At 44.5% G+C, this 16,778-nt stretch overlaps 1 protein-coding gene and 1 pseudogene across 1 annotated transcript in view; both read left to right on the top strand.

The window, feature by feature from the left end:
• NPTXR (neuronal pentraxin receptor) overlaps nucleotides 1-6,151 on the top strand; it is a 124,876-nt gene extending 118,725 nt beyond the window's left edge. Inside the window, exon 5 of the mRNA XM_030210872.1 lies at nucleotides 4,832-6,151. Within this exon, the coding sequence (XP_030066732.1) occupies nucleotides 4,832-5,056 (225 nt within the window). The 3' untranslated portion in view covers nucleotides 5,057-6,151. The remainder of the gene's footprint in view (nucleotides 1-4,831) is intronic.
• A 2,522-nt stretch (nucleotides 6,152-8,673) lies between these two features.
• On the top strand, nucleotides 8,674-14,441 carry LOC115481734 (annotated as a pseudogene).
• Nucleotides 14,442-16,778: the final 2,337 nt, after the last annotated feature.

Genomic DNA, 16,778 nt, shown 5'->3' with positions numbered 1-16,778 from the left:
TCCTGCAATCCATTGGATTCCAGAAATCTCACTATTCTCTGTTTTAGAAGTGTTTCAATTAATTTACTTACAACAAAGGTCAGATTAACCAGCCTGGAGTTCCCAACCTCCTCTTTATTTCTGTTTTTTTGGAGAGAGAGGACATTCACCCTTCTATCCATCCTCCAGGACCACTACCAACGCTACACAAGCATTGAAAAGGTCAGCAAGCGGAGCTGCTAGAACTTCCCTAAGGTCCTTCAGTGCCCTCAGATGTATGCCATCCCATCTGGCCCCATCGCTTTTTCCCACCTTTAGCCAGCTCCTCACAAACACAGTCCTCTGAAAATCATTCAGGGACTACCACCCCTCCATTCCTATGTGTGTTTTGTCTTCTGCGATCCTGCTCCCAGCTCTTCAGCTGTGAACAAAGAACAGAAATATTTGTTAAGTAATTCCACATTATCTTTATCAGCTTCTACATAGTCCTCCCTTTCACCTTTGAGTCTCACAATGCCACTTTTGCACTTCCTTCTATCTAAAAAATGTCTTGTCTCCCCATTTTACCATATTGGCTATTTTTCTTCCATTTGCATCTTTGCTTTCCTGACTACTCTATCAGCTTCTCTTAGCTTTTCCAGATATTGTTTCCTGTCTTCCCCTTTCTGTGAATTAATCTGGTTTATGAAGGATAACCTCTTTTGAGTTACTAGAGAATTATGGCCTTCTTTATTTCCTCTTCCCTTTATTTATATTCCTAACAAAAAGCATTGTTGCTCTTTATTTACTTGCATAATTTATAAACCACTTACAATATCTCATTTCAGTTTTGCTCACTGCTCTTCTACTTCCCCTAGATTTTCCTACCCAGTTAACAACTCCTTGAGGTATTCCCCCATCGTAACAAATTTAGGCCTCTGTTTACTAACCCATAGCACAATTGCACATTTGTGTGTTTTACTACAAGAAAATTTACCTCCAGGACCCACTAATCTGTGTTACCTCAGTATCACACACCCTTATTTGGCAGCTTGACCTTCAGCAGTACTAATGCAAAACTACTGTTAGTGGTTCAGAGACACCATTTTGATTACAAGAGCCTATGGGGTAGGAATAACTGGGGATCGTTCCTGCCACCTCTATTAGACACCAGGGAGACCCTGTAGATGCTGGGGTTTGGGGGCTGGATTCAGTGGAGAGTTGTCTAATGGGCAGATTTGAGGGGTACTCTAAGAGTGAGGGCAGGTGATGTAGTAGATCGCTGGTCTCTTTAAAAGCTAACAGGCCCAACTTAGGGCTCACTATCTTTACATTACTGCAGCTAGGAGTATGTGATGTTCCTGGCTACAGTAGCATAAAAAGAAATTTAGCACATAAGTTATTAACCTGCGATACAAAGGTACCGCAGTTTAGTGACTCCTCCAGTAAAATATGCTATTGCCAAGGGCGTAGGCAGAAAATTTTTACAGGGTGTGTCTTCACCCATGTCTTGCTGTGCCACTGCCTTCCCCTCTCCTCGTACCTTAAAATCGTGTCTACAGTGCTGTAGTCTTCACCTGCGGCCTGCACCAGAACTTCCTCCCTGAACAGTCCAGACTGTTCAGGAAGAAAGTTCCAGTGCAGGCCGTGGGCAGCCTATGGGTGCCACTGCCCTGATGAAGACTGCAGCATTGCAGACAGGATTTTAAAGGGGAGGCAGGGGCCAGATCTGACAGGGGGGGGGGGGGTGCGTATGCCACTGACACACCTTATTTAAATACACCATTATTTGCCACAGCGTAGTAACTACCCCCCTTAGTCAGAACCCACACTCATAAAATAAGAAGCTCTACACATTGTGATATCCCCCTTCTCACTCAGGGTGACCTGGTTCTCAATATGCAAATCATATGCAGATTAGTGTGCTACCCCTTCTCACTCAGGGTGGTTTCCACTCAGCAAATTAAGCAGGTCTCACCAACGGCATATTTCTCAGGCAACTCTTTATTCCAGCCCCTGGGCACACTTCTTCTAGCTTAACACTTTATACTTTCATAGGTCTTCACCCTGAGCCTCCCCACACAGATACATGGGCTCAGTACTATACCAATACTTTGGGGACTCTGAACCCCAGGCTTTGCAGCCTGCTTCTCTCAGTCCTTTAGACACACAGTCTCTCCTTTGAACACACAGTTGAAGACACACAGTCTTTTCTTCCTGGACACACAGTCCCTCTTTGAACACACAGTTCTAGACACACAGTCAAACTCTAATGCTTTAGGGACTTCTTACCCCAGAACTTTCAGCCTGCTGATCTCCTTTGGACACCCAGTCCACCCCCAATCCATAAGGTTAGCCAGTATCTTTCAGGGGCTCTCTCTCTCTCTCTCTCTCTCTCTCTCTCTTCTTCTTCTTCTTCTTCTTCTGCTGCTGCTGCTAGCTCACTTCCCTCCTTTCACAACTCAGGTGGGGTATCAAGTGGTTAATTAGCCACCCAGGACCCAGCCCATAATCTCCTGCACCTGTGGACCTCCCAGGGCTCTCCCCGGTCCTACCGACCTCCACCTTCTTCTAGCACCCTCTAGTGGCCTACACCCTATAGGACACCCTCTTACTTATCACAACATACAATGGCTGAAAGTGTTTAAGTGGATTTTCAACTCCCTACAAGTTTAGGTTCATATGCATACATCATGCTGCATAAACAAGAGACATTCTTTTGGGGTGGTTTTAGGATGGTGTTACAAATCTGACTGCACAGCTTAAATTTTCAAATATAGGCATGTCGCCAGCACATCAGCAATATGCATAAGTTATAACATAGATCTGAAATGGGTAAAGGTCCATTCATACTTGCTATTGTACAAAAACCTGATATGCAAACCCAGTTCTTTAAATGCCTCCTTTTTCAACATTGTGCTTTTTGGCACGTGCTTAAAAGTATCGATTTGTACCACAGGAAGGTGGTATATCAAATGCATGACCTATACTTATACCTATACATGTGGGTCATACACAGATTACACTCTTTTTGAGAGTAACTGGGGAACATGACTCTTATTATGAATTATGGAAAAATATGAAACAGTGACTCTTTGGTATTAGAAAGTGTATTGTCTGACATTCCCTTTATCTATAGACCTGAGTCCTCATGCCCAAATATATGCTAACAAATACTGACAAACACTCCAAGGTATCATAAAAATTGATTGCTTATTTATTTACATAGCAGCAAGAACAAAATGAAAAGGCAAGAATAATGATAAAGACAGTTTTATCATTAGAATAACTCAGAGCAAAGGCTTTTAATATAGCCAGCTATCCTAGCCCCATAGCAATAACACAGCAATTACATGGCAACTATACAACCTGGATGTGGATGGCACCAGAGGTCTAGGAGGTGGCAGAGTGTTCCTCAGGCAGACCAGTCAGACAGGCAGAGCAGGGGCTGCACTTCAGATCAAATGTAATGCAAGCAGCCCTTTGCCTCAGGTATGAGCCTCTTTTATGCAGAAATGGCAGGCTGTAGCTAGTTTGGTGATATGCATTATGTGCATTGCTATCAATGCACAACTTCCAATGTTTATCATAACAACTTTGTCTCAGATGTTATGACTGTGGAAGCCATGGTACTATCCCATTTGCATCACAGTGAAGGGGCACCTTAATCATGAAGTAATTGTTCCAGTAAACAATGTGCATTTCTTGGGTGAAAAGGAGACTCAAAGTCTGGAGCTACAGGTTTGCTGATTCCCAGTGTTGTGATGTGAGGAACATAACACTGTGCCACATGCGTAATACAGCATGGTCATTCTAACCATGAATTCCTGGTTCCTGCAAACAACATGCAGGTGTTGTCCCAATTGTCCAGCCATTGTGTCAGCCCTGTTATCAATAGTCCTTAGCTGATCTAGCTCAGTGCCTGTAGACTGTGTCTGAATAAAGTCTGAGGCCTAAAAAGCAATCGGCCTATGCATGAAAGATGAAGTTAGCCAGAGTTCGTATTTTTAAAGTAAATTTTAATTGTGCCATGTATTATAATCCCATATAACTTTGTTATATGGTAACATGTAGTGCTCCATAATGCCATTGTAGGGGGTTTATCCCTACATTTATGTGGAACATTGCAATCAAGCAGGCCACTGAAAATTTACTATTAACATCCTTTTTCTCAAAACTTACATTGTAAGCTCTTTGAAGTGGAGGGCACCGCAAATTCTATCAATTCAGTGTTATAATGTATGCACTGTATAGAAAGTGAATTTTATCATTCTTTAATTTGACATAAATTGGGAGGACCCTTCTCATTATCAAGTTGGGCTTTGAGTAGCAGCCTACCCGCACAGTCCAGTAGTTGTATTTTTTAGGAATGTGATAAATCTATTTATAAACTCTTCCAAAACCCTTATGTTTACCATCTATTAACACTTGTTTTAATATCCTATAACACTATCAGTAACGTGATGTTATACGTGCGCTTGTATAAATTTAAAACACTTGCACAATGGCACATATATTGTTTTCCTTGTGTGATGGGTAGTAACACTATGTACTTGGCAGTTCAGGCCAGGAAGGAGAAGGGGGGGGGCTATGTGTTAGCTGGGCCAGGAGCCCACAAACATGCGATCCATTCCTGCTATAGAGTAGCCAGGACCTTAGCTAAAATACTCACTTGTCAAAAATGCAGTGCCCTCTAATGCAATGCTGAGCCCTTGCTGCAGAATTCTTTTAAGTTATTTACTTTAAAGTTTCTACCATGCAAATCAACCTTAATTCTCTTGCAGCCTCTCCACCCCATTCCAAAATGTACCACATAATTCCTTTGATTGTCTGTCTTTTTCCTTCCTCTCCTCTCTGTCTCACTACTACACAGGATATACTAGGTGGCCGATTCGATGCCACCCAGGCTTTTGTAGGCGAAATTGCACAGTTGAACATGTGGGATCGTATCCTGACACCTGCCGAAATCCTTGGCATTGCCAATTGCACCCATCCCCTTTCTGGAAACATGATCCAGTGGGACGACAAGCAGGTAGAGGTCTTCGGTGGTGCCAGCAAACGGCCCTTCAAGAGCTGCGAGGAGCGATCAAAGCCATGAGCGACAGCAACAGGGGCCTTCTCGACTTTCAACCCTTGCAATGAAGCCAACAGATGCATCACACTGCTTTTTGTATGCTTTCCCTTACACAGATAAGTAACTACTCTGGACAACAACGTACAGGAAACACTGCTAAATCCAGTTTATCAGGAAAAAAATGATATTTTTAGTAACAACTTGATATTTAACACCTAGTGAAGCTGCCATTGACACTTTTAACTGCTTTGCTCTCAGGTCTTCCTCCAGTCAAATTGTTCAAAATAGTATTTTGGTCTTGTTGGGTGGCGGAATATAATGGTAACATTGTTTGAGGGGTCATAAGTTGGTCTGGTTTTTAGCAAAAGCATATAAACTGACCAAGTACTTGAGCCACTGCATTGTTCACAGTGGATGTCCCATAAGCCAGACCCAATTGTGACCCTGAAGGCCTAGCGTTTAGTCTGCGCCCCAAGACCAGAATAGCAGCCATCATGTAAAGACATTACTGTGGTGAAGACCACAGAGAGAAGTAGAAATTCTGTCAGATCAGAAAATTATGTTTTTTCTTTACCTTTTCTTTCAAAATAGACTTGAGGTAGTCATTTTACCCAGAGAGGGGAATATATAGAGGCTGATAAGGATAAAGCTCTATGGGAGAATTTGTGAATCACTAATTAATGCAACACATACGCAGTGGTCTGCTGCCAATAGTTCATAGGAGTCATTTACTAACGCACTATCTGCTGCAGGGACTATTTTACTCCTATGGGCCATATGGAAGAGTGTGGTGCTGTTAGTAACTGACATCCCAGGTAGCACTGCAAAGAAGCAGAAAGCCAAGAGCGACCTTTCCCAGGCAGCCCTGAGCAAATGCCTGATTTCACCACCTGCTTTTTCTTTCTGTACAGCCAGCTATTGCCCCACTGGTTTCTGCAAGTCACTGAGGCCGAAATGTTATGCCTGAAGAAGACGCATCATTTGAGAACTCAGGTGACTTGTGCAGATCCTCAAGGAAACTGAACTGACTGCGAACTAACCATCACTTTCTGGTTATAGTAAAACCTCAACCTTCTCTTCTCTTAAAGCACAGTACTAGTTATAATCTTTAAAATATCTTTGGCTTTCTGTGCCCAATCCTCCTTCCTCCCCCCCCCCCCCCCCCCAGCATATGTATCATTTTACACCTTCTTGGAGTAAAAGGTTTGCATTTCTCCAAGCTATATCCCAGAACTTTCAAACACTTTTTTCCTGGAGCAACTCTCATACATCCAACCTATCAGTGTGATTCTTGCCTGCACTGCAGATCCTCAGTCACCATCATTTTTATTCCCAGTAAGCTTATTTGTTGCATATTGCATGCAGGGAGATGTAGTTCTGATTTTCCTAAGGACAGTAGGACTAGAACCCTCTGCATGAATCTGGTAGAGCCAGGGCTAAACAGAGGCTGCTGACAGCCCAACAAGATAAGGATAAGCAGTGAATAGACAGAGTGAAAAGGGGAATCATTATGATATTCTTGTCCAAAATGCAAGGCTGCCGGGAGGGGAGGGGCAAGATTCCCCTGGGCCCGGTCTCCAAGAGAGGCCCGGCACCATGGGTGGCACGCAGGCAGGCACACAGGAAGAAGGTTGGACTGCAGTTTGACCATCACTTATTGCATCTGCTCTCTCCCTTGGTCTGTCTCTTTCCTCCTCCTGCGTGCCAGGACCCAGGTTATCACGTTAAAGCAGCTCTGCCATTCCAGGTCCTTCTTCCTGCCTCATCCCCCTTCCTCCTGTGTGAAGTGCTTCCTCTTTCCACATAGGGAGGAGGGGACATGGCAGGAAGAACCTATAGCAGCCACAATAACCCGAGTCTTAACATACAGGAGCAGGAGAGAGATAGACAGGAAGAGCAGATGCAGTGACGGTCAAATTGCAGTTCTGATTTTGTAGACTCAGAGGGGGGGGCGGCCCAGAGGGGGGCAACCACGCCCCACCCCTAGCTTTGGCTCTCGGCATTTGGCAGCCCTGCCAAAAGGAAGAACAATGGCATAGGGATGTGGGTGAAGCCTGACTCCATGCTAAACAGTGAGAAACAGCCACTTAGGGCCCGATAGTCTGTCAGTGGTGCTCAGCATTATGCTGACCACTGCTGGTGTTAAACCCAGAAATTCAATGCTGGGCCATGTCTGGGCGCCAGCATTGAATTTCCAGGTTTCTGGAGCCGGCTAATGCATAGCCAATTAAGTGCAATATTCAGCACTTAACCGGCTATGAGTTACCACATAAAGATAGGACTGACTTCTATGTGATTAACCTGGTTGGTTAAATCCTGAATAGTGGCACTTCACTGAACAAGTTCTGGCTCCACCCCCTGAACCAGTGGCGTAGTTACACAGGGTCTTGGGATCCGGGGCCCCTGGTTTGGCTGTTGGGGGTCCTCAACCCCCACCAGCTGAAGCCTTTCTCCAGCGCTGTTCTCTCTGCGTATTGCCTGCCCTGCTTCCTCTCACATCACGTGCAGGCTCTGATTTAGTGAAAATGAGCATGCGCAACTTTGCGCATGCTCGGTTTCACTAAAACCGAGCATGCACCCTTTCGGCCCCTTAATTTCTCCATTTGGCTGATTTGGACATTGGGTGCAGTTCTATAACACAGGCACTAACAGTTATGTGGATGTTCATGCAGGTGACAACACTTAACATGCCAATATTCCACCTAAGCACTATTTGGTAAATACACGTCTTGGACAGTGCCTGTTTGCAAGGGGGAATATGCAGGGGTGGAGCCAGGGTGGGACTCCCACATATACGTGACTTATGAGTATACCTCTGGCACTGAGGTGCCAGTATTTACACCTGCTCTATGGCTGGCTCACACGTGTACACCAGGTTACGTTACTTTCCTTTACAGAATAGGCTCGTACCAGACACCCTGTTCCACAATTGTTCTGGTTATGTACTGATGAGGTAGGAAGTTCTTTCCTTTGGTCTGGGTTGCATATCAGGACTATCAGAGTTTGGCAGTTCCAGACGTGCCAAGTCACGTGCATTCGGCGTGTGACACACACACATGGGCCCAATCTCCAGCTCACATGCTTAAGGGGCCCGATCTCCCGCACTGGCATCTTCCCCTCCCCTCCTGTGGGTCAGGCATCTCTTCCCACCCCACCCCCCCTCGAGTGCAGCACCTCTCTGTACTCCACCGCCCCCACACACTCCAGTACATCTCCTCTTCTCCTGCCGCGATTAATCTGTTTGTGCAGTGCCCGCATTTTAGCCAATCCTGAGCGCCTTCCTTCAGCTTGCTGAAGAAAGGCCCTCGGGATTGGCTGAAGCAGCCTGCTATTGCTGAGGGTGCCGTCACTGCACAAATACAGCTTAATTGAGGCAAGCGGAGAAGAGAAGAATGTGTGAGGGTGGGGGGAGGACAAAGAGGGGAGAGAGGTGCTGCATTGGGAGGGGGCAAGAGGGAGAGAGGTGCTGCATCAGGGGTGGGTGCAAGGAGGGTGAGAGGTGCTGGACAGGGAGGTCAGGTAGGGGAGAAATCCTCAGGTGGGGGGAGGAAGAGAGGGGGCACAGAGAGGGAAATAGGTGCAGGATTTGGGGGAGGGTAGGACAAGAAAAGAGAGAGATGCCAGGACCAACGGGGAAAGAAGGAAGAGGGAGAGGTGCTGATCCTGCAAAGGGGAGACGGAACAGGAGCAAGGGGAGAAAGAACAACACTTGTAAGACCCCTGGGGGGGGGGGGGCAGAGGGAGGGAAGAGAGGGAGAGGCTGGCCAGGAGACAAGAGGGAAGGAAAAGAGAGAGAGATGCTGGTACGATGGGGGGGGGGGGGGCGAATAGGGACACAGAACAGTTATGTTGGACAGGGCAAGAATAGGTTCACAGAGATGGGTGATGATCAATATGGCGGGAAGAGAGGGATAATGCTGGGTCATATAGATAGGGATGCAGAGAGAAGATGGATGGTGGATATGGAAAGAAAAGAAGTGCCAAATGGACAAGGAGACTCTAGCAAGCTAGAGGAAAGCAGAAACCAGAGACTATGACCAATACTATAACAAAAATAAAATAACAAGACAACAAAGGTAGTAAAAGAATTGCATTTTCTGTTTGATTGGAATATATCAGTTTTTGGAATGTGCATCTGCCAGAACTAGTTTTAGACATGGCAGGGGCCCGCAGGAAAACCCTCACTCATTTGCCTTCAATCTTCAGCATTGGGATGGGCCACCCTTGGTGTCTCTGCAGTTCTTCTCCTCCAGCCCCACACTGTGATAGAAAATCCTCCTTTTTTTTCTCATCTCCCTCTCCTTTCCCATGTCTGGTATGGCTAGGTACAATTCAGATGCCCACACAAGGAGACTGGCATAGTAGAAAGTCTGTGCCAATTCTACTACATCCTCATACTTCTCCCTTCTCTTTTTTTGGGGGGAGGGGCACTGTTCCCTCTAAGCTGAGCTGGAATTCTCCACCTACAGTCCTGTCATTGGGGGTGCTGTTTCACTATCACATTTTCAATAGTGAGGGCCAGGCAAGCCCTGGAGGACTCCAGGGAACCTGCCTGTCTCTAGCAATTGAAAACATGATATTGAAGCACCACCACCCACTGGCAACAATGCAGCTAGAGGATTCCTGCTCAGCTTAGAGAGAAAAGTGTGTGTTGGGGGGGGGGGGGTGTTTATATACAGTCCCTCCCTTGCCATGCAGATGTGATGGTGGGAGTCCCGCTCTTGGGTTCACCTATGTATGTAGCCCACTTCTGGAAGGGAGTGGAAACTATTCTGTGCCACTTTCTTCTGGTCTTGGCCCATAAGAGTATCACAGCTGTTATACTGTGATATTTGAACTGATTATACATGGTGACCTAAAGATGTCCCATTCAATGACAACTCCACCAGTCACTTCGAACAGAGTCAAAATGCATCCACCTAACTCCCAAACCAAACCCAGCAAAACAATGCAGAAAAAAAAAGAAGGGAAGTCTTTATAAAAAAAACAAAACTACTTTTGATAAACAAAGGTGGGTAGGTAGACCCAGCAAGTGGGCAGGTGGAACCCAGCAGGGTGAATGAGTCAAAGCACAGCAAAGCAAAAAGGCTGCTGTACAAATTAAATGAAGGTGACATTTTAAAAAAATTATTTTTATTGGCCGGGTCAGATGATGGCACAGACTGTGTCAAAAGTGTGAACTGATTTCTATCTCCTGCTCTGTTCTCTGGTGCTCTGATCATGGTTTCTGTGTGACAGGGGAACCTGTTTCATGTTTCATTTCTACTTAGGGCCATGTGCACCATGCTTAGCACTTACACAATGCACTACACACCAAACTGACTGCCTCCTTTTCGCACGTGTCACAGGATAAGCAAGGAGCTGTGTGGGATTTCCCAGACCATTGGTGTTCTCCCAGTGACTTCTTGAACAGTGTAAATCAGTGGCGTAGCCACAGGTGGGCCTGGGTGGGCCAGGGCCCACCCACTTAGGACTCAGGCCCACCCAACAGTAGCACATGTTTAGCAGTGGCTGATGGGGATTCCAAGCTCTACCAGCTGAAGACTTCCCCCTGATGGTAATGAAAATGGTCTGCTCCACATTACTGGCACCTGTGAATGCTCAGTTTCAGCGCATGCCTGCTGCAGACTGCCAAGGTGGAGAGAAACATTTTTCCACTAGCTCAGATATTTTCTTGGGGGGGGGGAGGGGGAGAACACTTGGTGCCCACCCACTTCTTGCCTGGGCCCACCCAAAATCTGCTGTCTGGCTACGCCCCTGGTGTAAATGAAGTAATGCTCACAGCTCGTGCTCTCTTTCCTAATCCCCAGCTCTCCTCCCCCCCCCCCCCCCCCCCAATCTCTTTATTGCCTCCTCTGATTCACCCCCCTCACTTTCTCTCTTCCAGCCTCTTGCTTGCTCTTCAAAGCTCTGTTTTTCTCTGTGGCTTTTTGTACACCTGTGAACTCGATGTGTCTTTTTTGTTCTTTTTGTAAATCTTGAATGGTGAAAATAAAGATGATGAAGCTTTTGATTTTGGAGAAAGAATGCTTTGGGGTTTGTTTTCTTTCCCTTCCAATTTCAGATTAGTCTGAATCTATGTGCGATTGTCCCCTGCCTGGATTACCAATCACCTCCAGCACCAAACTGCTCCTCTAAGCTTGGGGCACTTTAAGAAAGGATCGGCATGGTGAAAAATGATCAGGTCAATATTCGGTGTGTGGCGGTCAGCGTTTTTGAGCAGCACTGATATTCAGTGCCAGACCATATGCAGCTCCCAGCCCTGAATATCTAGGTCTGTGGCAAACCCCAAAAGGTATCCAGGCGATGCCGATACTCACTGCCGGGACCCAGATTACTACCGGGATGAGTACAGGCAGCTTTTTATACAGTCCAACTTGCCCAGATAGTTATCTATGCACTGGAACTACCCATGGACCACCCCTGCTCTAACTGGATAGCACTGTAGCAGTCTGTGCTGAGACTCAGCGGCATGCTCCAGTTAAGTGCCACTCGCTGGGAAGGGGTCAGTGCTATTTAACAGATAGGAGCCGCTCCTATCTGGTTAAATAGCACTGAATATAAATATAAATATATACACATATATATTAATATAGATGTAGACTGAGATATTTTTATGTACCAACAACTAGTAAGGGTAGAGAAGATGAGAGTCACATATAACAGCAGCCAAGCCTTTGATGCTGACTTTGATCTGCATTTGGGTCATGGCTTAGAATAGAAAATCAATCCTGCTTGGGAGCCTCACAGAAATCATTATGTTGGTGATGTTATCTTGCATTATAAAAGAACATGACAATTATTTATTATTTATTGCATTTGTATCCCACATTTTCCCACCTATTTGCGGGTTCAGTGTGGCTTACAATACATTGTGAATGGTGGAAATACAATTTGTTACAACTCAGTTATGGATTACATTGTGAGGAGTTATGCGAAAACAAAGTCAAAGTATCGTTAAGGGAATAGAACAATGGAGAAGAACAATGGAAAGAAACAACGGGAAACTGATAGGGCAACTAAACAATAGTAGGAGAACAATTCGGTATAACATTTTTCTGTGAGTAGAGGTATAAATGTAGTAAAATTATGGGGGATGGGAATTCAGAAGAGAATGTATTGTTGCATGACTAACAGTGTGTGTGGACTTCATGTGTTTTGATCCTTTCAGTAAATTTTATCAAAGAGATGGGTTTTCAATGATTTGCGGAAGTTGGTTAGTTCGTAGATCGTTTTCAGGTTGCGTGGTAGTGTGGTCTTATGCTCCTACACCCACCATGAATTATTTAATCTATGTTATTGAAAATATGTATGATGCATTCATCTCTAGAGGTTCTAAGTGGCGCACAATAAAACATTTGGAATAATAATATCATCCACAAACATAAATAAAACAAACAAAATAATCATATTCACATAATGAACTGCAATGGGAGAGTGAAGAAACTTGAATTAGTGGATCAGGGCTGATTGGCCTTGAACTGGCAATTGTAGGGAGCAGAGCCTGAAGCAGAGCCACCAAAAACAAAACAAAAGACCAGGGGGTGTTGACCTCTGGTTGCCAGGAAATTGGACACACCTTTGGAGGGCTCTATCGTTCCACTGCAGGGTGTGCTGACTGCAGACAGTATATGATGATAGCAGTGGAGACAGACCATTGCTGGACCAACAGACTCCTGGGATATGTCCTCCAGCACCTCTGCTCATCTGGCCTCCTTCCTGCTCATCTTGAATAACTGAGAAAGGTGTGAGCTAAATCCCTTCCCTTCTATGTGTGGCTCTGCAGTCCAGTGCTGTGATGTATGTACTTATGTATTATTTATTTATTTTGTACAGTTATGAATCACTCACCCTACTTGTGAATCCAAGGCAATCTATACCTGGCTCTGCAGCCCTACTTCTGCAGTAGCCTGCTTCTTCCAGCCCTTCAGCCTCGCCAGGTACGACACTGCATGGAGACTGCGTATGGGTGACTGGAGTACATGATACTGCAGTGCCTCTTAGGCCCAGCTTGATGGCCATCTATTTTGTGTCTGAACCTTCATCTTATCTCATGCTGAATGTCACTATTAACATTTTTTCAAGTTGGCTGTCCCATTTCACTGTGGCTCCCCTTTACATCTATGAAAAAATTAAATTGTGACTCAGCTACTGTTGGTATTCTTTAGGGTGGGCAGCTGCTAATATACTGATTTGCTCTCCCTTCTCCCCCCTGCCAATATGACTTCCATTCCCCCTTTGCCCCCAGTGTCTCCCTAAATCAATCCCCAATGTCAAAAAGTAGAAAAGTTAGATATCTCACAAAGAGGTTAGTAACCTGAGGTTTGAGTTTGTTGGTGGAGTATTTGAGGTAGAGGTGCCGGATCGCGGACAGGGAGAGACGGTAAACCGAGGAGAGCGCAAGAGAGAGGGAGAGATGGTAGACCATGTGGAGGGGAGACCAATCATCGAATGCGTGTGACTTGGGATCTTTGCGCGCCCCCTCCTCCCGTAATTACAATGCATTGTAAGAAAGAAAACAGATAGTAGAGAATATGGCCATTCCATTCTCAAACACCTATTATCATATTCCAAGAGGCTTTGGAAATCTTCTGGAAGGGCTGACCAAAGAAGTCTTAAGAGAACAACCTAAAGATATATCAGATTTTGCTGCCAAATATTTTGCAGAGCTGCTGAAAAAATGACAGGAAACAGGCTTTGATCCTACAGAATGGGAACTAAGTTAGAAGATAGCTTTTACAACAACTACTGTTTTAAAGAGGACCAGACAAGCCAAAATTACCAAATTAAGATGAAGGCTAGCACAATAATCCAGGCTGCATATAGAGGGCACTTGGAAAGAAAAGAAATTAAGAAAATGAAATTGGCTCAAAACGTTTATCTAGACGTCTCTAAGGACAATCAAGAAATTGACCTAGAAGTATCTGTTGGGACAGCATATGAGGGACTGGACATGATGGTAACAGGGGTTATGGAAGGACAGAGAAAAAGCACAGCAGAGAAGCAAGATGGTGCCAGTGAACCTGATGAGGAACGAGAAGATAAATATCCTGAAGCCAATATAGAGACTTTAACTGAACATGGATTCACTGTGGAAGAGCCAGAGGAACTGGAAACCAGTAGTACACAAAAAGATGAATTAAGTGATGATGGTGAAATAATAATTACTTTGAAAGAGACGAAGCTGAATACAGAAACTTTAGAAGAGCACAAAGGAAATTTTGTTGAAGAGACAAAGGCATACTTAGTTGAAGAGAAGTCTGAAGAAAGTGGCCAAGAAGGATCAAGTACACCTCTATATTTACAAGATGATGAAAATGAAACAACTGCAATCAGTCAAACAGAACAAGGGAAAAGTGGCTTTATGGAAGGACATCAGGCGACCAGTGAAGAAGAGCCAACCCAGTAGCAGGGGAGAAAGCATCTCTGAGAAGGACTCTAGAGTATGCAAGAGACTGACGCTTAGTTTAGATTATGCTTTCAGGTTAATCCCATATACTAGACACCCTTTTCTAAGACTACTTGTTTCAATAAATTTGGCAGCCCTAGGATTTAAAAAAAAAAAACATATCTCACCAAGAACCAAATTCCACACAAACTCTGATAGCATGAACATGCATAACAACACAAACCGCAATACACTTCAGACATTTTACCATCTGAGAAACCTTGGTTCCTGTTGTCACCTGTGTTTTTTACCACTGAAGCCTGGCTACAAAGATAGAGCACAATCCTCCCACATTTTACCTTATGATCAGAGATAATAGTGCACATAAATCTGCATGCTGTTATCTCTGATCATAGGGACAGTAAAGCCCCACACTGTTCCAGTGCTATTTAGAGCGCTGTTTGGAACAGCGCAAGGCTTTCAATCAACTGCCTGTGAGCTAAAATGAAGTGGTAGACAATAAACCAGGGCAGGAATCCACACATAACTGGAAATGAAGGCTCTTGGATCCATTTCCCAGCCCTGGTTCTGGTTGAGCTGGAAGCAAAAAAGGAGCAGAAGGAAACTGCCAGGGTTATTTATTTACATTACTCACAACAAAGAAAAAAAAACCACAGTCCATATATATTCACCTAATGGTATATTGTAATGAATACATTTTTGTATATCATATGTGTGTACTCAAGAAGAGACCAATGCGGGTATATGCTAAACTCTCATGGATTCAACGCTCTTCGCCATTCAGTCACTGCACACATTGTCCATAGTCAACATAGTTCAAAAACTGTACTTTATACAAAGAATATTAACACAGCATCAATAGTCCACAATAATGCATAAAACTTCAAAACAACCAAAATGTATCTTCAGACAGGTCCTGGGTTGACTATGGACACTGTGTGCAATGAATGAATGGCAAAGAGTGTTGAATCCATGGGTGTTCAGAATATACCCACATTGGTCTTTTCTGAGCACACCGCCTGAAAGAGAAACCCAAGGAGTGCTTAAGGTAAATTACTCTCCTCTGTCATAGAAATACCTGTCTTGCTCAGCTCTGTACTTGTAGCCATAATTCAAACAGCAAACAAAGGAAATTGACAATTCTATAACATGAGAGCTACACTGTGGCCTCTCGCACACTCTAAAGTTTCCCTTACCGCTGCACGACTGACTATGGAAGAATGGCAGCTTGAAAGAGGAACCTTACCTAATAACAGCAGCTAGTCATAGCATCATTTTGGAGTCTGCCAAAACGGCACATCCACACCTCCCCACCTCATGAGCTCCTGAGACACCATGACCTCTCCTCACCATTGGTGGCTTCTACCCTCAGGGAGGACTCTGTTCTGAAGTCTTTAACAGCGCACATTTAGGACTGATAAAGAGCGCTAAACCCGACACTTAAATTAGCTCCAAAAGCTATCACCATAAAGTGGCTCACATGGATTTGCTTAGCCCTTTTGAGCTCGTCAGGTGGCAACCTACCAGATAACCTAATGCCTAATCCTATCCCCGTATTCTACAATCCGTCTAGAAAACACTGTATACCCTAACTGTAATGTCAGATACCTGCTACACAATGCCAATATATACCATCAGAACACTACTATGGTTTCAGACCAGAACCAAATGGCTAATATTTGACAGCCTAAAAAAACTTGTTACCTTTTGAAATTACCCAAACAAGTCTCCCCTTTGGAATACAAGTCTCAACTCACTCCTGTCCCCGCCATTTATATCAATGCCAGGTCTGTGGGAAACAAGGCTCTCTTACTAAGGGATCTGCTACAATCTTCAGATTTGGGCTTTCTGTTTATCTCAGAAACATGGCTCACAGAAGCTGATAGTCCAGTATTGCCTCACACGTATCCACCCGGTTATGGTATTCTTCACTCTCCAAGACATAGTAAAAAAGATGGCGGACTTGCTCTTATAATTAAGAGTTTTTTCCATGTGTCTTTAGTTAGTTCTGGGGTTTTCCCTGAACTGGAATATATGCTGTGCAAATTCTGCGATGATTCAAAAGAGGCAAATCAAATCGCCCTGCTCCTCATTTAACAACCTCCAGGAGCTTGGTCCAAGGCAGAACCTCAACTTGTAGAGATTACTTCCTCTGCCATGTCCCAATTTTCTAGGATTATCTTCCTGGGAGACTTAAACCTACACTTGGAAAATGATGTGGACACCAATGTCCACAACTTCAAATAATTCCTGAAGGACTGCGAACTAACTACATTCTCCAAGGGTGCAACTCATGCAAAAGGCCATATGTTAGATTTCATGACTTCCTATCCTAAT

Source organism: Microcaecilia unicolor, chromosome 1 (genome assembly GCF_901765095.1).
Source record: "Microcaecilia unicolor chromosome 1, aMicUni1.1, whole genome shotgun sequence".
NCBI lineage: Eukaryota > Metazoa > Chordata > Amphibia > Gymnophiona > Siphonopidae > Microcaecilia > Microcaecilia unicolor.
Note: the sequence above shows the minus strand (reverse complement) of the source record. Positions and strands in the feature narration are given on the sequence as shown.